Source organism: Mustelus asterias, chromosome 12 (assembly GCF_964213995.1).
Source record: "Mustelus asterias chromosome 12, sMusAst1.hap1.1, whole genome shotgun sequence".
Lineage (NCBI taxonomy): Eukaryota > Metazoa > Chordata > Chondrichthyes > Carcharhiniformes > Triakidae > Mustelus > Mustelus asterias.
This window is the reverse complement of record NC_135812.1, coordinates 90,353,035-90,375,103: the sequence shown is the minus strand read 5'-3', so window position 1 is coordinate 90,375,103 and position 22,069 is coordinate 90,353,035. Positions and strand designations below refer to the sequence as shown.

Here is a 22,069-nt window from a genome sequence, read left to right as displayed (position 1 = left end):
GCAGGAAATACACGTGATATTAAATCGGATAATGAGGTTCTGTAATTGTATAGTGAATTATGCACATATTGTATCGGCGTATTCCATGTCCTCAAGCAGGCAGGTTGGTGCATTGTATCTTATTTTGATTTTAATTTACAGTTCTGTAGTCAGGAATTGCTTAAACTTGGGCAGAAATGCCTGCCAATGCTTTTGTTGTGTGGTTCAACAGTACAGCTCCAACACATGAGCATGAGCCTGAATTCCACATTACTACTTCCTGAACCTATCTTAGTCTTTAATTCAAATTATATAGTTTCAGTGTGTGTTTACTATCAGTTTAAAGATTGAGGTGTAGTCAGTTGATCTTTGCATATAGCATCCGGTCTTAATTTGAAGGAAGCATTGCTCTGCCTATCAGATTGAACTTTCTTTGCCTTGTAAACAAGTCAAAATATCGGGAAGAACCCTGAGTTGCACATTTTGAAATCTTTGCAAAACTGCCATAGTTTGCAGTTCCTTCAAATATCTGAGTGCATATTTTTCTTTTTCATATTTGGCTTCATATCTTGCAAGCAAATTTTTTTTATTGAGCTTATGGTTGTTATGCAGTATTAGAAAAAGAATTTGGCAAGGATTTAATACAAACCATGGTTTATGATACTTTTGCTTATGGAATAATTGAATTATTCAGAGGCCATTCAATCCATTATGTTTGTGCTGAAACTGAAACATTTTTTCCTTCATTTATTTCAAAAAAGGAGGAGGCCAAACAGATGCACAATCAGCAGAAATCAGGTTCTCGATCTGATTCACGTGAGGATGAAATTTCTCCACCTCCACCCATGAATCCGGTAGTGAAGGGGCGCCGACGACGTGGGGCGATCAGTGCTGAGGTTTACACTGAGGAAGATGCTGCATCATATGTGAGAAAGGTAGAAACAAATCCTATACAGACTATAGTATGTTCAGAATAATTCTTTGACAGATAATTCACTGGTGTTGTGTAAACTCTTCTCCACTGCTTGGTTACTCCAGGTTGTATACTAGCTAATTATCATTTCAATGCAAGTTTCACAGGTCATGCAGTGAGGTTACTTCTGAACTGTGACATTTGATTGTAAGACGAAGGGTAGAGTTTCAGTTAGTAATATCAGTGTAATCCAGACAGGCACTGCTGGTGTAAAAGATTGGAGGGCGTTAACCGTAAGTGAATAGTGCCTAAGAACACTTGCTTGTGTTCCATAAATTTTTATACTGGTTTAAAATTTAATTTACCTGATCAAGAGAAAGTTATTTTTCTTCATTTTTATCCCATCCAAAAAAAACAAATTCATATCATGGTCCCCATAAGAGAAACAAACAAGATCTAAGCTGACAAGATGAGGCACTGCACCCCATCTTGGGCTTGATCTGATGCTTTATCTTAGCCAAAACGCCGAGATATCTTTTGAAAAATTGTATCAGGCAATACCTTAGTTGAACCTCATCGGCTACCCTGATCATTGACTCTACCCCAGCGTGGGAGATCAACCTGCCTGATCATTGACCCCTGCCAGATAAGTATCCTAGTCAGGAGACACCAACAAAACAGCCCATGCACACTGTCAAAATTGCAAGATTTCTACCACTGATTGGCTAAGACTTTTTAAATTACAATCATTTCCTTAGGTGTGTAGACACTAGTGTGTCAATTTAAAAACTTTCATTGTATCAAGAAATGCTTAATTTACTATGAAACCGACTAGTGTCTACAACGGTGCTAATAAATGGTTCAGTATAGATTCTGGTGTCGTTCTCAGTGCCTTTTAAATCGGATCACTCAAAGAGAATGACTGGATGCTTTTTTAAAATGCTTGACACCCTTAAATGCATCGAGTATGTTTTGATGGAAAAAGGAAAGCAAACAGTTGTTTTTTTTCTGATGTTGTGCAATTGCAGAGATTGGTTGTAGATTTTACATTTGTGATTATGCCAATGCATTTTATGGAAACCTGACCTGTCGCCTGACCAGCACAATTTTGAGTACAATTTCCCTAAATTGTCCAAAGCCGAAACTCTACTCAATAATGCTTTAATCTTTTGTTCTCAGTTACCTATTAAAAGCAGAATATGTTTATTTTATAACTACATAGGTAATTCCTAAGGATTACAAGACTATGGCTGCCTTGGCTAAGGCCATTGAAAAGAATGTGCTCTTCTCACATTTGGATGACAATGAAAGAAGGTGAGGCATTTCTGATTTGAAGTTCTAACTGATTGCAAAGATAATTTAACCTGTTTTCTTTTGTTATAGAACTTATTCTTGTCCATGTTAGCTTCACTTGATTGAGTTAATTGAAACTCATTTCTGAATCAAAAATCTGTGGGCTCAAGTTCCATTTTAGAACTCATTGCATAAAAATCCCTTCCTGTTCAGGTGGATAAACAAAATCTCTCAACCCTGTTTGTAGAGAGATGGGCAGTCTGGCCAATATTCTTCTTTCACCCAAATCACATAACTAAGTTTGGCAGGCCATTCATTTAATTTATCTTTGACAGGACTTTATGCATCAACATAATACATTAAAAGTAATTCTTCAACTGTAAAAGGGTTTGAAATGTCTTTCGGACGATGATGTTGGGTGGTGGGAGGGTCTTGAATGTAACAATGTATGTTAAGTCTTTTGATACCCTAGCCTGCCCCAAACATAGGGCAAATTGATTACTGACTAGAGACTACCCCAGCAATTTGTGATTAACTTGAACTTTGAAGAAACACGATATTGAGTCATTTTGCAGAGTATTTTGCGAGGTTTCTCATTTTTACCTATTTTCTGTTGACATCTAGGGACTTGAATTGCAGTTTTGATCTTCACCTATTATTCTCTTCTCCCTTTCCCATCCCACTAATTAGTCTCTCGGCCAGAAATTGTGAAGATAGTGATATATGGTTTCTATGGATGCTCTTCAATAATGTTCCTTTTTTGTTTTGCACAGACTAAAGTTTAAAAACATGCTACCTTTAAATCTTTTTCTGTGGCTGCACAAACATGGTCAGTTAAAGGGGAATACTAGTAAGAGGTCTGCACACTTATTTCCAAGTTGCTGCCAGCTATAAAGCTGTGCAGCTTAGAGTGAACGTTGCTCCAAAGCTTAAATGCTGTATTCTGATAGGAATGAGTACCAATGGGATGAAAGTATGATGAATTTTGTTTCGACAGAGAGCTTAACCTTCATTTCATACCTTTTGCCTGATATCTTTTTTAATTCATGAGACATGGGTGTCACTGACGAGACCAGCATTTATTGCCCAACCCCATTTGCCCTTAAAGGTAGTTGTGAGCTGCTGCCTTGAACTACTGCAGTCCATGTGATGTCCGTACACACACAGTGCTGTTAGAGAGGGAGTTCCATGATTTTTACCCAGCGACAGTGAAGGAACAGCAATATATTTTCAAGTCAGATGATTTGTCAGTTAGAGGGAAAGTTCCAGGCGGTGGCGTTCCCTTGCAACTGTTGCGCTTGTCCTTCTGGGTAGTAGTAGTTGTGGGTTTGGAAAGTGTAGTATAATGAGTCTTGATGAGTTTCTGCAGTGCCTCTAGATTGTACATCATAGAAACCATAGAAACCCTACAGTACAGAAAGAGGCCATTCGGCCCATCGAGTCTGCACTGACCACAATCCACCCAGGCCCTACCCCCATATATTTTACCCACTAATCCCTCTAATGTACGCATCCCAGGACACTAAGGGGCAATTTTACCATGGCCAATGAACCTAACCCGCACATCTTTGGACTGTGGGAGGAAACCGGAGCACCCGGAGGAAACCCACGCAGACACGAGGAGAATGTGCAAACTCCACACAGACAGTGACCCAAGCCGGGAATCGAACCCAGGTCCCTGGAGCTGTGAAGCAGCCGTGCTAACCACTGTGCTACCCGAAATATTGCCGCCACTCTGCATCGGTGGTGGAAAGAGTGAATGTTTCTGGATGGGATGCAAATCAAGTGAACTGCTTTGCTCTGGGTGGTGTCAAGCTCGAGTGTTGTTGGAGTTACACTCATCCAGGCAATTGGTGAGTATTCCATGGTAGATGGTAAACAAGAGTCAAGAGATGAGTACTTGCTACAGGATTCCTACTTTCTGACTTGTTCTTGGAGCTGTATTTATATGGCTAGTCCCAGTTCAGTTTTGCTGTCAATGGTAACCCCCAGAATGCTGATAATGGATGTTCAGCAAAGCTATTGGTATTGAAAATTACGGGGTAATGTTTGGCTTTCTCTTGTTGGAGATGGTCATTGCTTGGCACTTGGCGTGTAAATGTTACTTGTGAGCCCAAGCCTGGATATTGTCCAGGTCTTGCTGCATTTGGAAATGGACTGCTTCAGTAACCGAGGAGTCACAAATGGTGCTGAACATTGTGCAGTCATCAGCTACCATCCCAATTCTGACCTTATGATAGAAGGAAGATCATTGATAGTAAAGCAACTGAAGATGATTGAGATTGGGACACTACTCTGAGGAACACCTGCAGTGATGCCCTGGAACTGTGATGATTGATCTAACGACCACAACCATCTTCCTTTGGGCTAGGAATAGCTCCGATCATTGGAGAATTTTCCCCGATTCCCATTGACCTTGTCGTTTTGCTAGGGCTCCTTGATGCTACACTTGGTCAAATACTGCCTTGATGTCAAGGGCAGTCACACTCACCTTACCTCTGCCGTTCAGCTCTTTTATCCATGTTTGAACTAAGGCTGAAATGAGGTCAGGAGGTGACTGACCCAGGCAGTATCCATCTGAGTGTCAATGAGCAGGCTATTGCTCAGTAAGTACAGCTTGATAGTATTGTTTAATGTCTTCCATCACTTTATTGATGTCAAGTGTAGGCTGATGGGGTGGTAATTGGCTGGGTTAGATTTGCCCCATTTTCTGTGTACAGGACATATCTGGGCAATTTTCCATCTTGCTGAGAAGATGCCAATGTTGTAGCTGTACTGGAAACACCTTGGCTAGGTCTGCTGCAAGTTCTGGAGCACAAGTCTTCATTATTGTACCAGAATATTGTCAGGGCTTGTAGCCTTTTCAGTATCTAGTGCCTTTAGCTGTTTCCTGATATCACGTGGAGTGAATGGAATTTTCTGTCGTCTGGCGTTTGTGATTTTGGGGACCTCTGGAAAAGGCTGCGATAAATCATCCACTTGGCATTTCAGACTTAAGATTGTTGGAAATGCGTCAGTTTTATCTTTTGCCTTATGTGCTGGCTTTCTCATCATTGAGGATGGGCATATTTGTGGAGCCTCCTCCAGTGAGTTGTTTAATTCTCCTCCACCATTCATGCCTGGATTTGATAGGACTGTAGAGCTTAGATCTAATGCTTGCTGCTTATGCTGTTTGGCATGCATGCAAATAGTCTGTGTTGTAGGTTCACCAGGTTGACATTTCATTTTTAGGTATGCCTGGTGCTGCTCCTAGCATGCTCTCTTGCACTCTGCATTGAACCAGAGTTGATCCCTAGCTTGGTGGTAAAGGTAGAGTAGCGGATATGAAGATAAGATTGTGATTGTGTATAATTCTGCAGCTGTTAATGGCCCACAGCACCTCAGTGTTGGCTCAGTCTTGAATTGCTAGATCTACTATAAATCTATCCCATTTAGCACAGTGGTAGTGGTACACAACATGATGAAGGGTCTCCTCGATGTAAAGATGGGACTTTATCTCCCCAAGGACTGTGTGGTGGTCACTCCTAGCCATACTGTCATGGATAGATGCATTCATGTTGGTAAGGATGAGGTCAAGTTTGTTTTCCCTCTTTTTGGTTCCTTCAGCTGCAGTTATGTCCTTTTGGACTTGGCCAGCTCAGTCTGTAATGGTGCTGCTGAGTCACTCTTGGTGATGGACATTAAAGTCCTTCACCCAGAGTGCATTCTGCACCCTTGCCATCCTCAGTGCTCCCCCCAAGTGATGCTCAACATAGAGAAGTACTGACTCATCAGTTGAGAGAGGTAGTTAGTGGTAATTAGTAGGAGGTTTCCTTGCCCATGTTGGAGCTGATGCCATGAGACCTCACGGGGTCCGGAATCGATGTTGACGGTTCCATGGTAACTCCCTTCTGACTGTATACCAAGGTCCCATCACCTCTGATGGCTCTTTCTGGCTAATGGAACAGGACATATCCAGGGATGGTGATTGTGGTGTTTGGGGCATTAAGATATGATTCTATGTATCAGATTGTTGCTAAACTGTGCGACAGCTCTCCCAATTTAGCACCGACATTAGCAAGGTGGTGTTTGCGGGATCAACAGGGCTGGGTTTGCTGCTGTTGTTTCCAGTGCAGAGGTCAATGCTGGGTGGTACATTTGGTTTCCTTCCTTATTAACTTTCCAGTACTTTGATGCAACTGAGTGGCTTGTTAGGCCATTTCAGAGAGCATTTAAGAGTCAACCACAGTGTGCTAAAGTCTGGAGTGACATGTAGACCAGACCAGGTAAGGGTGATAGATTTCCTTCCTTGAAGTGAAACAGGTAGATTTTTTAATGACAATTGACAATAGTTTCATTCCAGATTTTTATTGATTGAATTCAAATTCCACCATCTGCCGTGGTAGGATTTGAATTCGGGTCCCCAGAGCATTACTAGTCCAGCGACAATACCACAACACCTACTTCTGCCATAGTTATGTTTGTTAAAATAATTCTGAGAAGCAATTTTTGACATTATTTATTTTTTATTTCTTAGTGATATTTTTGATGCCATGTTTCCAGTCACTTACATTGCTGGCGAAACAGTCATTCAGCAAGGTAAAAGGCTATCTATCTCTTTACAACTTGAAAGTAGACTGTGTCCAGATTTGAGATTAGTTGTTAACAGTAGAGCTCCTCTTTTATGTTTGTGCCTCTACTTGATGTAGTTCTAAATGTAAATATGGATGGAGTCAAAATGAAGATAGTTATGATTTTTAGATTTTTCTCCAGTCCATCTCTTGTGTTCAAGGGAATTCTTCTCATCAACCTTTACCCACCCCAAGGTTTCACCTCTGTCCCAAGTTCTGCAGAATGATACAATAGCTTAGTATTGTTCCCAATTCTGTTCCTTGCTGGGTACCTTAAATTGTGTAGCACCCTTTATCTTGGAATGTTTACTCAAAATAACTTTCAGATAACTCGGAAAGCAAAATAGAAATAATGAATCAAGAAGGAGGAAAGATACAAGGATACATTTGAAAGAAGATAACATTGATACACTTGATAGTTATAACTAGGAAGGGTGAACTAGATAACAATCATTGGAATTAGGACCCTTCTGCTTGTGCTTAATCCCACTTTCCAGCTCTTGGTTGGTTGCCTTGAAGGTTATGGCACTTTGAGTGCTTATCCAACTACTTCTTAGCTGTAATGAGGATTTCTATTATTTCAGGTTCAGAAGTTCCAGATCCTCTCCACCCTCTGGGTGAAAGTACTTTTCCCTTAAATCCCCTCTAAACTTCCTATATATTAATTTAGGGGGCATTTAGATCATAGAACCCTACAGTGCGGAAGGAGGCCATTCGGCCCATCAAGTCTGCACCAACCACAATCCCACCCAATCCCCATTCCCATAACCCCATGCATTTAGTTAGTTCCCCTGACACTAAGGGGCAATTTAGCATGGTCAATCCACCTAACCTGCACATCTTTGGACTGTGGAAGGAAACCGGAGCACCCAGAGGAAACCCACGCAGAGACAGGAAGAATGCAAACTCCACACAGACAGTGACCTGAGTTGGTAATCGAACCCAGGTCCCTAGTGCTGCGAGGCAGCAGTGCTAACCACTTTGCCACCATGCTGTTTGTTTGGGATATGGACCCCCAGGGGAAATGGGGCCTTTTTATCTCTTCTGTCTACATCCTGTCTAATTTTACACATTTCAATGAGTCATCTGCTTCAAGGATAACAACCCTAGTCTGACCCAATCTTGCCTCATAACTAAAATTCTTCTGTTTAAGCATACTCATAAATCTCCTCGAAACCCTCTCTGATGCAATCCCCTATCTTTCCTGTAATGCAGTTCTCTAGCTGCGGCTTCCCAGCTTATATTCTATGCCTTGGCCAATGAAGACAAGTATCCTGAATGCCTTCGTGAACAACTTATCTAACTGTCCTGCCACCTTCAGAAATCTGTGTGCATGCACTCCAAGGTCCTCTGTTCTTCTACACCTCCCAGTATCCAACCATTTATTATGGGTTTGCTCATCTTGCAAGCCTTCTTCAAAAGCATTATCTCATTTTTCTCAAGATTGAACACCATTGGTCCACCTGGTCCACCCACCAGGCTAGTCCATTGATATCTTCTTGCATATTGCAGCTTTCTTTATCATACACATGGCTGGTTTTTGTATCATCTACAAACTTGCAAGTCAAAACCATTGATAAATGTCACAAAAATTAAGGGACCTAGTAACATGCCACGTGGAATCCCACAGGAAACAGCCATCCAGTCACAAAACCACCCATTAACCATTGATCTTTTCGACTTCCTCTGAGCCAGTTTTGGATCCAACTTGTCCATTTCCCTTGGATCCCATAAAAGTAGGGGGAATTGAGGTGTGCAACAACCAGTCATTGGGAAGGGAAAATGTAACCACCTGGGGAGGTGCAAATGATAAAATGAGTTGTGTTAGGGGAGCCAGTGAGGGGCGGCTGTAGCCAAAAAGGATGCAAAGGCTTTAATAAGGGAGTAGATGAGATTTATTAAAAGGTAGCATAAAAGCAAAATACTGCGGATGCTGGAAATCTGAAATAAAAACAAAATGCTGGATAAACTCAACAGGTCTGGCAGCATCTGTGAAGTGAGAAACAATTATAATTATGAGTCCATATGACCCTTCTATAGAACTATTTTTATTTAAAACGGTACCTGGGATGGAAAACCTCAATTAAGTGGAGAAACTGGGTTGTTCTCCTTGGAGCAGGGAAGGAAAAGGGGAGGTTTGTTAGAGGGTGTTCAAAATCTTGAAGGGTCTTCTTGGTAAAGTAAATAAGAAACTGTTTCCAATGGCAGGAGGGTCAGCAACCAGCGGGATTTAAGAGAATTGGCAAATTTAATTATGCAGTGAGTTGTTGAACTCTGGAATGCACTGCATGAAAGGGAGGAGGAAGCAGATGCAATCATTTTCAAAAGGAAATTGGATAAGTATTTGCATGGAAAGTTTTCAGGTCTCTGAGTACAGAGGGGAGATGTAGGACTACTGGATAGATTTTTCAATCTGGCATAGATGGGCATGACGAATTGCTAATAGCCTCCTGTGGTGTATCACATTGATTCTATTGGAAACCAGTAGGTGCCTTGAAAGGGAAAATGTATGTGTGGAGAGGAGAAAGCAGATATTTAATTTCTTGTTCAGTGGATGAAGTGGTTTGAAAGCCAGAAATTTACTTTGAACGTTTGCAGCCCAAACTTTTATTTAATGTTAAGAGTACTTCAAACTTGATTGGTTGCTGTGGGGAATGGGATGAGGCAGTGTTGAGGGTAGATAACTTGCTTTGGGGACAGGGAAGGAAGTGTTTTTAAAAAATACTTAAAATAGATCTGAATTGTCATTGGGGTGTTATACTATGAAGTGGTTTTGACGGTGTTTCTCTATTCCTATAGGCGATGAAGGGGATAACTTCTATGTCATTGATCAAGGAGAGATGGATGTAAGTTTGCAGGCTGCCCAATGACTCAACATAATACAGTAGAGCCTATTTTTAAAATCTGAGACGGTTTCAAAATGGGCGTACAGAGGTACATCCATTGCATTGCGTTATTGCTTTCTTCTTGGTGCAAGATGGATTTCTTCAATTTGGAGATGGACTTGTTGGTAATGTACAATAAATCTGGTATCAAATTAATAACCAGCTATAAATCCATATCAAACTGATGGCACACAGGTGCAAAAATCTGTAAACTGTTTGCTTTTAAGTATGACTTTGTGCTGTAGTCATGTGCAAAACGTGTACAATTTCAGCAGCAACACACTGCTCTAAAAAGCATAACTGCTATTCTGTCAGTTAAACATGAAAGATTGAAAATGTATTTTCCCTCCCCTAAAAACATTCCTGTTGGTAAATAGTTTGTCTCTGGCTGAATGAAACGCTTGAGATGTATGAAACATGACGTGACAGTGACTCCCTCTTTTACAGAAGTCAGGACAGAATTTTCTGGGAAGTTGCTATGAGTCACTCATGTCACTTGATCACAAGTGTGATATAAGTGGTACAGCTGAGTATGTTACCATTATGGAGACCTTTTATTGTAGGTAGCATCTCTATTGCTCTGGTAACTATTATGCTTCTGGATTGCCAGTGTAAGTCATAGATTAGGTACCATGATGACATCTAGTAAAATCCAGTTACAGCTTTTTAAAAAAAAAGCCACTTCCTGCCATTCCAGCTTTATGAAAATACAGACTGCGTAATACTTTTCAGCAAGCTAGTTGGATGTTCAGATTTTTAAAAATGTAATTTTTCTCAATAGCAGTAGAATTTATGAAATGAGCTGAATTGATGATAATAGTGTTGCCAAGATATTCCTTCTAAAATATTTCCAATAGAACTGAACAGGTTACATTCCATCTGTCTTTTGATATTGACACACTGCCTCATAACTGTGTGGTTTTTGAGAAGTTGAACTTCAGTATTGACAGTTAAAACTAGTTTTGATTTGATTATTGTTTTCCTGTATCCTTTTAGGTTTATGTGAACAATGAATGGGTGACCAGCATTGGGGAGGGTGGCAGTTTTGGAGAACTTGCACTGATTTATGGAACCCCAAGAGCAGCAACTGTCCGAGCAAAGACCAATGTGAAATTGTGGGGTATTGACCGAGACAGCTATAGGCGAATCTTAATGGTAAGACTGATTACACAAAGTTATACCACCTGGCTTACTATAAATTAACATTTTTGAATTGAATTACTTTTGGCTTTTATTGTCTTTTTTAGTCAACACATGTTTGTCATTGGAGTTTGATCCAGCATGGTGTCCGTGTTGGCTCTTGGCTGGAGGAATCCAAAATTAATCATATAATTATCCTGTATTTTGCTCTGTTTCAAAAGGTAGCCTATTTTCTCCTTTTAAAGATGCAATGTTTTTGATTAACCAGTTCCCTGTGACAAAACGTGTAAATAAATGTCAACACCCTTCATACTCTATTTTCTTGACACCTTATCTTATGATTCTCCAATTGGAGGAAGTAGTATTTTCCTATTCACATTATTCTAAAACTCTGAAAAATTTTCAGGTTTCAATGTTTGCTTCTGTCAATCTGGTAAAGTGGAACACAGGAACTACTGGGAAATCTCCCTACTCTCCATCTAGCCACCTTCTCCCAGTCTCTGAAGTAATCCTTCCAGAAAGCCAGTGCTTTCTGAAAGCCTTCAGACCAAACCATGAAATAGTGGACATGATTTTCACTGCTCAACAACGTCAAGAGAAATGCCAGGAGTAACATCAACTGCTCTACATAGCCTTCAACCAGACATGACCTTCGGCAATCTGACAAGGTTTTTGAATCAATTAATTGAGAAGTGCTTTGGAAGACCCTGTCAAAGGCTGGCTGCCCAAAGAAATTCATAACGTTCTCTGACACCTTCATGACAAGATGTCAGTGACAGCCCTCACCGATGGGAATGAGACAGAAACCTTTTGTGATCAAGATTGGAGTCGAGCAGGGAAGTGTCATTGCCCTCACCTTTTTCTCCATCTTCAATTGCTACTACCCTTCACCGTTTCAAGAACAAGCTTCCCAGTGGAGTGGATATTGTCTACAGGATAGAGGAAAACGTTTCAACCTCAACCAGTTGAAAGTCAAGAAGAAAATGATGCTGCCATTGCCCGTGGAACTTGAGTATGCAGATGACATTGATAAATGCAACATAGACATCAATACCTGGGAGACTCTTGCTCAGAAGAGACCTACTTGGAGGAACCTCCTGATTGAGGGGACCCAATACTTCAAGGACTCCCGACCACAAGACCAAGCCCAGTAGTGGAGCATGAGAAAGGAATACCAGCAATCTGAGAGTTCACCTCCTGGCAACACTGCCTGGTCAGAGATGCAGCTTATCAGCCGCACAAGGGCCCACAGAACCCATGACCAGTAACGCCGAGTTTCTTAGGTGGACAATCATAATTGTTAGCAAGTGATCGCAGAAGGAGGAAGAGTGAAGGGAGTCCTTGTTCATAGCTAATTTCCACTTGTCACACCCTGCTATGCAGGGAGTGCACCTTTTATCATAGAATCATAGAATTCCTGCAGTGCGGAAGGAGTATGCACCAACTCTCCCAACAGAGCATCCTACCCAGGCCCTATCCCCATAGCACCTGGAGGAAACCCACACAGGTACAGGAAGAATGAAACTCCACGCAGTCCTCCAAGGCTGGAATTGAACCGGAGTTCCTTGCTCTGTGAGGTAGCAATGCTAGCCAGTGTCCCATTGTGCCGCCTCTCTTATCTTTTTAATGTGTTTTCTATTTACCAATGTTCTCATTGCTGAAGACCAAACCATGTACTTTTGCATTTAAGGTCTCAAAAAAAAACTTTTCAGAATTCACACTTGTGTCAACTTGTACATTAAACTCCTGGCCCTATTTATTATGAACCCAGCCAATGTAAACTTGTTATAATAGGATTCTAACCATCCGTTATTGATGGGATCGTACTGCCTCTGTTATGTACCTCTCAGTTGTTTAGTCGGAATTGCAGTAAAGTTTGTCTGTTTCTCTGCTGTCACAATTGCTGCAATTTTGCTATTTCATTTGAAATAATATGAAAATGTGGTGAAATTATCACTTCACCACCACCTGACTGTGTCAATTTGCTTCACCTGAAAACTGTTTGGCTTCATGTGTACAACATCACAGTTGACTGCCTAGTACATGCAAAACGTACACGTGTTTGTATTTGCCTTTTAAATACAGGTATTCTTTAAGTTATCTTTCCTATATACCAGTTCTGTTAAAGAATTGCAATTTTAAATATTTTGACTGAGTAAAATTGCTGAAAAGTGTAGCTGTATAAAATGTTGAATTATTAAAATGTTTACTTTTATAGGGAAGTACATTGAGAAAGAGAAAGATGTATGAAGAGTTTCTCAGTAAGGTCTCCATTTTAGGTAAGCAGAAAATGTATCCTTTGGTTTTCTACGTGCAAAAACTTGACCAGCACCATAGAATTTTAAAGCAGATTGAAGTAAGAAGTTGCATTCGCATGGTGGTTTGAAATAGTCCCAAGTGCTTCAATCCGTTTGCACACAGCAGTGTAGTACAAATAGGACTGAGATGTATGATTAGTTAATCTGTTTCGATTGAATTCTTAGCTTGCACAAGCTTGAATACTCCTGTTTGGAAAAAAGTGCCATGAGTTATTTCCCAGCTACCTTAACAGATAGCCAAGGACTCGGTTTAACATCTCATCGTACTAAATTACTTGTCCTGCTGCTTCTGTCATGGAACTGAACTGAATTTTTATTTTATCCCCACTGTGGATCATTCTGCCTGTAAAGTGGGGCGTTCCTTTTTATCGAATCCTACAGTGCAGAAAGAGGCCATTCGGCCCATCGAGTCTGCACCAACCACAATCCCAATCCACATATCCCTACATATTTACCCACTAACCCCTCTAACCTATGCATCCCGGGACATTAAGGGGCAATTTAGAATGGCCAATCAACCTAGCCCGCACATCTTTGGACTGTGGGAGGAAACTGGAGCACCCGGAGGAAACCCACGCAGACACAGGGAGAATGTGCAAACTCCACACAGACAGCGACCCGAGCCGGGATTCGAACCCAGGTCCCTGGAGCTGTGAAGCAGCAGTGCTAACCACTGTGCTGCCGTGCCGCCCTACCTAGAACTCTGACAGAAAACCAGTAAAATTTGCCAAGGTGTATAGCCAAATTCTAATAACCGGGCAAAGTAATAACTTGAATAAGACTAGGATGAATACTGTACAGGGAGATTATGATATCAGCATTTTGCAAGATTTTTTGGAAGTCTTATAAACCATTATACACAGGCTTACAGATGAAGAAAAAAGCATTTAAATTCATTTTGTTCAAAATGTAAAGGAAAGTTCTTCCTTTCAGAATCTCTGGATAAGTGGGAGCGTTTGACTGTGGCTGACGCTTTGGAACCAGTACAGTTTGAAGATGGACAGAAGATTGTGGTGCAAGGAGAACCTGGCGATGAATTTTTCATTATTTTAGAGGTATGAATAATTAAAATATAGGACATAACCCATTTGAGAATGGAATATTGCATGGGCTAGCTGTTTGTTATGCTAGAATATATTTGTATGTCATATATGTCTACACAATTATACATTTATAGCCATTAAAGGAATGTAACCAATGGCAATTTATAAATTTTGCTCATTCAATTTTTTTCTTTTATGAAGATTGATGGATCTTTACAAAAATAATTTTCCTTTCTGCCGCTGATTTTGTTTCTGGTGCATATTGTTTAAATTGTGTCAAAATCTAGAAGTTGGAATAATTAAAATTCCAATGATTTCAAACGTCAAAGAATTAGCGGAGCACAGATGTCTGAGGACTGCAATACTAGAGGAGGTTACAGAGATGGGGAATGTTATGGCCATGGAAGGATTTGAAAACACTGAGAATTTTATAGTGGAACTAGTTCAGCCTGCATGGGTGATGGATGAATGTGATTTAGTGCAGGTTAGGGAGGACATGGGCAGAGTTTTGGATGACCTCAAGTTTACATCGGATAATACATGGGGAGCCAGGTGCATTGAAATAGTCATGCATGAGGACTTCAACAGCAGGCAGAGGCGTTGGTGCAGATCTGTGCTCAGGAGCTCATTTTGGGTTCAAGTATGCCACCAAAGTTGGTTCAGTTTCAGACACCTGACGAGAAGAGGAATGGAGTCAATGGCTAGGAACGTGAATTTCTGGTGTCCCACTGAACACTAGGGTTCATTCTTTGTAATGTTTAGTTCGAAGAAATGTTTCCCATCCTCTGGATGTTGGGACATGTAATCTGGCAATTTAAAGATGGGATTGGGTCGAAAGAGATGTTGGTGAGGTAGAACTTGGTGTTGTAAGATTACATAGGAAAATGTTTTTTCGGATGATGTCACTGAGGGAAAGCACATAAATCAGAAAAAGGGAGGTAAGGATGGATCCTTAAGTGTGGAAGTGGGAAGAGAAGCCATTGTAGATAAATTTCTGGCCATAGATAAAAATGGAACCAGGTATATGTAGGTCCACCCATCGAAATGACGGTGAAAAGGCTCTGGAGGAAAATGGCCTATGCCAATGACTACAGACAAGTCAAAAATTGAGGAACACCTTTGTTACAGTCACATCAGCTGTCATTTCTTACTAAAGCTCTCTCTCTAAAACTTGGTACTGTGGCAGGGCAGAAACCTGATTCCTAGCGATTTAAACGTGGATTTCCAGAAAAATAATTGTGCACAGATTTTATTCTGAATTACTCAAATTTCCAGTGACCAAATTCCTCCTTTCAGTGTTTTCTTTAGTTTGAAAGTAGATAGCCTTACTTTATTGGTATTAAGAGCAATAAATATATCCATAAGTCTGATTATTTTCACTTGCCATAAGAAACTCCCATTATCAAAAAGTATATTGCAAGAGATGTTTTGAACAATATTTCTTGTGGGGTTCACCTTCCAGTTCAAGATCAAAGTTCAGAATATATGGGCATATAGGAATATACAGCACCATTCATAACAATGCTTCAAATGTACTTTATATTAAAATTTGTGTTGTAGGGTACAGCAGCTGTGTTACAGCGCAGATCAGAAAACGAAGAGTTTGTAGAAGTTGGAAGACTGGGGCCATCAGATTATTTTGGTGAGTTTGTCATACCATAGAAATCTTTGGGTTCGATACCGTAAGTGTTGTAATGAATGAACTTGTTAAAAAATCAAGGTAGCTGGGAAGCTAATTGATGGATTTTTAAAAAAAACCAAAATGTTTCTCAATTGTGTAGACCTTGGAAGTGAGAATATTGGCTGGTAAACTATGATTACTGACACTAACAGTAGGCTACTGAAGTGATGTAGTTTCAGTACAGCTGAAGATTGTCTGACAAATAACAATTGGAATCAAACTTGATAATTTGTCTCGAATTTGTTACAGTAAAGCAGAGTAAATTCACCTCCTCGGTCATGAAGAGCACAGGAACTTGGTTCTGTAGCTCATAGGTTTCAGTTTTTCAGCACTAGGGATGGATTTGAAATGTTAATTTTTCTTTTTCTCTCAGGTGAAATTGCTCTTCTGATGAACCGTCCTCGCGCTGCTACTGTGGTAGCACGTGGTCCGTTGAAGTGTGTGAAACTGGACAGACCTCGGTTTGAACGTGTCTTGGGCCCCTGTTCTGACATACTCAAACGAAACATCCAGCAGTACAACAGCTTTGTATCGCTGTCTGTCTGAAATCCTCTCCTCCGCTGTAACATCTGCCAGAGCGAACTGCCTCATTTCTGTCTAAAATGCCGCTTCCTGTGGCAAGACCACCACCAGTCCCACAGCTTCCTATCCATCAGAGAAAGCATTCCCTTTGTAGAATTCAATGCCACATTTGCTTTTGTGTCTTTCTCTCACTGCACCAGCTTTCTACACAGTCAATACAGCTTCGGTTAAGATTTTTTTTTTTTGCTTTGATGCTTGTGTGTAGAACCTTTCCCATTGGTTCTTGTTTATAAAGATTAAAACTCCGCTGTTTTAAATAAAATGTAGTTGATACCCAGATAATTAAGCTTTGATTTGGTTACATGAGCAGAGGATTTTTGAACCCTTTAGCTTGCTCTGTTTCAAGCGATGTTGTCGTACATTCGTGAGTCTTGGATCCCATGAATGTGTACTAATGGAAAATCTTGGGTTGTAGGCTGGACGGCTTCAAAATTATTTTCGAGACTGCTCAAACCCACATGTGGGTTACTACAGAATGTGTTTATTCTAATGTGGCTAGGATTGAAAACACTTAAATATAAACATGCTCTGAAAATATAATTTCTGTTTAGATTCAAGGAGAAAACACCCAAATTGAGATGTTAGACTTTTTCAACGCATACGTTTTAGTTTTGAGATAAATGTTACATTTTAACCTTTTTGGAAACAATTTGTAAAGTATTTAAAATTGAATTTTCTTTTATGTAGTTTTAGGTCTTGCTTAGGATCCTATCAGCCTGTGTGGTTTTGCCAAATTTATTCATGTCACTCCATTTGCATATTAAGTTACATTCAGACTTTTTACAAAAAAATCCATGAGGTGATAGCCCATTTTAATTTTTGTCAGGAATTTCTGACTTGTATTTAGTGGTCACCCAATTATCAAAACTTACCTGCTTGTCTTTGTGCAGTGGTTGTGACAGCCAAATCTTTGCTCGAGAAAAGGTTAGTGTATACTTGTATTGATTTATGTACAATACCAATTGGTTTGTTTGGTACAAATAAAACAACAAAATTGCAGCTGCTTTAGGACTTGTGATGCTTTGGTTAATGGGGTTTAGCTAAAGGGTCAGCTTGTTACTTTGGAAGCCAGAAATCCTTTTGATGATCTGACCTTATTTTGATGAGCACAGATTTTGGTAGTGGTAGTGATTTTGTACAGATGCCCATTGCAAGATTTCTGCAATGTCAGTTCTAAGGCTGTATCAAAGCATGCTTTGTGAACGGAGAATTAGTGGAGCCCTTTTTCATTTGATTCTTTTCCAAACATAACAGCAGCTGAATTCCAATAACCTTGGGGGTATTTGATTTGTAGCCAGAAGGGTACCGATAGTAACCTCTGAACTTTGTGTTGTTTGAGTTTGGTTTTCTAGGGTGTGTTTTGTTGGTTATGATGGAGCACTGCGTGGAGGTGTAGTGTACCATTCCATTTCCAGCAACAAGGGAATTAGAATAGTCTTGCTCCACATGAACCGTGCTTCCTGCTGGGCAGTGGTGGAGTTATTGGAATAAATAGAAACTTTCTGCAACCTAAATTGAGATGGATATACAGTGTTGAATTCTGGAGGAATGGATTAACAGAGCAAGATATATTGGTTTGCTCTCTGCAGGCAAGAAATGTAACACATTCATTTGAAAGGCTTATATTAACTTTACTGACACAAAGTAAAAGTATAGATTTTACAGATCAGATTCAATTTGTGATATTATGAAAATTATTGTCCTTTCATGGAGTAGGACAACAAACACTATCCATGTCAATTGTTGCTCTTTTCTAGACAAATGTAATTTCAAGTATCAACCTCAAGTCAGTCGCAATCACAATGAAAAGTTAGAAATATGATCGATCTTGTGTAGACGTGGGTATTATATTGCCACCACTATCTGATTTTAACTTAAGTACAGCTATTGTGATAAAGTAACCCTGCTCGTGACCATGAGAACCAGTTGGTACAGACTAGATAACCTGTGGATTTACTCCTGAATTTTACACAGCGTTGCCTTTCAATTTGTTGCTGAGACAGAGCCAGTGAAAGGGTTGCAAAATGAAACTTTATGTATTAACCAGATGTAATTTCATTCCAAGGCAAAAAAAAGTAAACATTCCTTTTGGTAACGAGCCAGTACCACCATCACAGGTACTGGTACAGTGTGCACTTGTACTTGACCAGCACTGGTAGCACAAGGTTGGGCGATGGCATCCCTAATTCCTCTGCAGTCCTGACCCAGCTTATAAACTATCCACTACTTCCTGGTTCTTATTAATAGCACTGGACATGTTTACGGATTAAGTAACTGTCCTGTGCTTAACTGGAATGGTGCAAATGGTATCTATTTAAATGAAGATTAATGGCTGACATTTAAGTTGGTGCAGTGCTTTTAGTACCCGTGTTATTTTGTGTTTAATCATAGTTGCACTTCCTTGCAGCTCACAGTAGCTGGCGCTGTTGTTCCATTATTGGCATACACCAGAGCTCAGCTGATATTGCACAAATGTACACCCAGGCACACTAGTAAAAGGCAGAAACCAAAAACTGGATGTTTGATCCTGAACTAGCCGATGCATTGGCATTCTGAAATGTACCACAACAGCTTTTTAGTGAGGCATGACATGCAATTTTTTTTTTTGAGGCTTTCAAGAAAGCGAGAAACTCATTTGCTGAGTCTTAATGACATTTCAGTATTTCACAGCTTTGTATTACATGTGCACTTATTTCACACACATTTTACAAATTCCACACAGCTGTAATTAGATCAAATTATATCCATTATTCTATATAGAATGACTTAGACTAGAATAATTGCTTGGATTGTACAGCAAGCTAAAACTAAATTGCTTGGAGAGTTGGGTTGGACATAAGCTGTTTGTAGATTTTGCTCTGCAAGTATTGCATTTCCATGGAGAATTAAGCCAGGTTTATTATGCACTAATATTGCTATAAGTGAGATAACTGAAAAGTTGCAAAATCACTTCAGCTATCTCTATGATGTGCACAGTGCAAATGATTAGATATAACTTGCATATTACTTTCAGTTTTTTTTAGTGCACTTCCCTTATGATGCTGTGTAGGGTGATGAATGCTTTTGTAAACATCTCTGGGAAAAAAACTATGTGCTGAGGGCATGGTGACTTTCACTTGAGTAGGAGTTGGCATTGGTCAATATTCCATTTTATTAAGCAGTTGTAGTAACTAAAGATTTGATTTTTGTTATCCAATTAATGCCTCGAGTAATGGAGTGCCATGCCCAGTTCTTCTGGTTGTGGCAATGAATTGCATCTGTTGAGTTTTTTCTTAATAGAAGTCTGTAAGTTAGACTTTTAATGCCTGATGTTGAATTGGAATTTACTTCCTAATGAGAGCTATTTCCTGTTTCATCACTTTAAACTCCCTTGGAAATAAAGTTGAGAGTAAGGATGAGATGTATTGGCCTAATTTGTTTTGATATTCCTGGTATAGACAAAATTAAGTCAGCTGCTGCTTATGGGAGGTGCCCTCTCCAGATAGACCAGTATTTTGCACAGGTGAAATCTGGTACTTTATATTTAATATCTGTTATCTTGGACAAATTGTATAATTAGGTGAAGGTCATTCCTCAATTGAGTTTACTAGTATCATAAATTACCAGTAAGAGTGAGATTAATGCAGTATTCCAATAATTTTGAAACCATTCTCAGATAAAAAATCTCCCTACTGTGACAACCCTGGCACCTAGCACATTGATTTTTGGCTTGCTGCACATTCTTAAGGTTTTTATTTACCTAAATGATTTTATTATAAAGCAGCTGATAATGAGTTTATTGAATAATCTGATGCAGTTGAAGCTTTAACTATTGTGTGCAATCAGAACTGTACGTACAAACGACCACGGTTTGATGTAGTTTGCCTTAGCTATCTTATATGGGGATTAGACATCCTCAGCTAGCTTACCTACAAAACAAATTTGCAAAGTGAGAATACGGCGTGATAATATGTAGATTATCCAAGGACCATTTTTGTATTGTTCCCAATGACTGTATAAGATCAGATTTACTGTATGTGCTAAAATAATCCTTTTGTTATAGAGTGTCCTAATGACAGGCCAAGCAATAAAAGTTAATTCTTAAAAAGAAAACGGTTTTCTTCTTTTTGAACTGATAAAGTAGATGCACAACAAAATCACTGATCCTGCTGATTATAAAAAAATTCCACTAAGATCTCTTTACAGTTTATTTGGATAAGTTAATTATAACAAAACATGCCCCACCCAAGGTAAATGTTGAGCATTGTAATTTAATATAATGGAACAAGAAATCTATCGAGGTTTGCCAAATATAAAGTTCCCTGCCTGGATGGCATTGCTGCTTTTTCATGCAGGCTAACTTGGCTTGGTATGTTGACTTGTTTTTGTTTGCAACTTGACTATGACTTGATTTCAACCATTACTTTAACTTGGCTCGTAATGTACATTCCTAAGATTTATTAATTAGTTTGTCAAAATCTGATATGGAGCCATGCCCCATCTATTGCATTTTTTTCCCTTGGGTGCCACATGGTTTAACTCCCAATAAATTTGGAGTAATCCTTAGTTCTGTCTCAAGGTTCTAATAGGATTTAGTTGGATTTGATGTACTGTGGGTTGAAACTAATAGGAGAAATTCATTTGGCTGATGATTTGCTGAGCATTACTGCCTGCACAGAAATAATCCATATTTTCATATTTTTGGACTCCAGTAGTTAATATCCAATATTCCTTATCTGCAGATCGCTGTTGACATAACACTTTCAGGATAATTTTGTGCTACCCATTCTTGGCACTGCCCTATTTAGCTAGAAATTTTTTGCATTATTCCAGTGAGCTTCCCGAATAGCTATAAAACCTTGAAAGTGGCACTGAGAATGAAATAAGGTGGAATTTGTTCCCTTAAACAGTTTTGCCACCGTTGACTTTCAGACTGCCCCATGTCACTACATTCTTGGGTTTAATATGAATGTTGGCAAGTGAACAGCAATCATGCTCTGAAGGTAGTCATGGCTGACATTTTCACAATGGACATCCCAATAAAAGAGCTGTGTTCCTTGGGCCCTACCCCAAGGAGGTAGTGCACATGCCAAGGTGATCCAGTCTGGATTTTTCCAAATTTCATTCTTCCAGGTTAGCTAGATTGTAGAAAATTGAGCACAGTCAAAAACACCTACAATAAATTTAAATTGATCTGCATACATTCAATAATTAGTATGTTCCATTTTGTCCCACTTTTGTCTTGATTTATTTCCATCATATTTTCCTTTATCCACATTAATAACAAAAACCTGTAAAACACATTACTATAATTGTAATGGCAACCTTCTCACCAATGCTGGTGTTATAAATCTAATTAACTCTGTACTGGGAAGTTATTTTGCTCCAACCAACTCAATATTCGCATTTTCTATTCAGCTACAATATGCAAAGAATTATATAGAAATGCACTGTCTTGTCTTCTAACATTTCACCTGAAGACTTTTCTGAGTGAAACAGCATGGAGCATTGATTATATTCAATAAAATTGATAAATTGTTTTTAAAACTTGATGCAGTTTGGGTTGGCAATTTTATGTTTGTTTACCGCCAAGAGAGGAGTCGAATTACGTGCTTTTTGCTCGAAATCTGAAATAAAAGCATTAAT

The 22,069-nt window shown here is 39.5% G+C and overlaps 1 protein-coding gene across 1 annotated transcript in view; it reads left to right on the top strand.

Moving 5' to 3' along the window:
• The window catches only part of LOC144501685 (cAMP-dependent protein kinase type I-alpha regulatory subunit), a 38,526-nt gene extending 17,990 nt beyond the window's left edge, over positions 1-20,536 (top strand). Inside the window, exons 2-10 of the mRNA XM_078225616.1 lie at positions 741-914; positions 2,115-2,206; positions 6,702-6,763; positions 9,595-9,641; positions 10,677-10,835; positions 13,039-13,099; positions 14,072-14,193; positions 15,742-15,823; positions 16,236-20,536. Of these exons, the coding sequence (XP_078081742.1) occupies positions 741-914; positions 2,115-2,206; positions 6,702-6,763; positions 9,595-9,641; positions 10,677-10,835; positions 13,039-13,099; positions 14,072-14,193; positions 15,742-15,823; positions 16,236-16,408 (972 nt within the window). The 3' untranslated portion in view covers positions 16,409-20,536. The remainder of the gene's footprint in view (positions 1-740; positions 915-2,114; positions 2,207-6,701; positions 6,764-9,594; positions 9,642-10,676; positions 10,836-13,038; positions 13,100-14,071; positions 14,194-15,741; positions 15,824-16,235) is intronic.
• Positions 20,537-22,069: the final 1,533 nt, after the last annotated feature.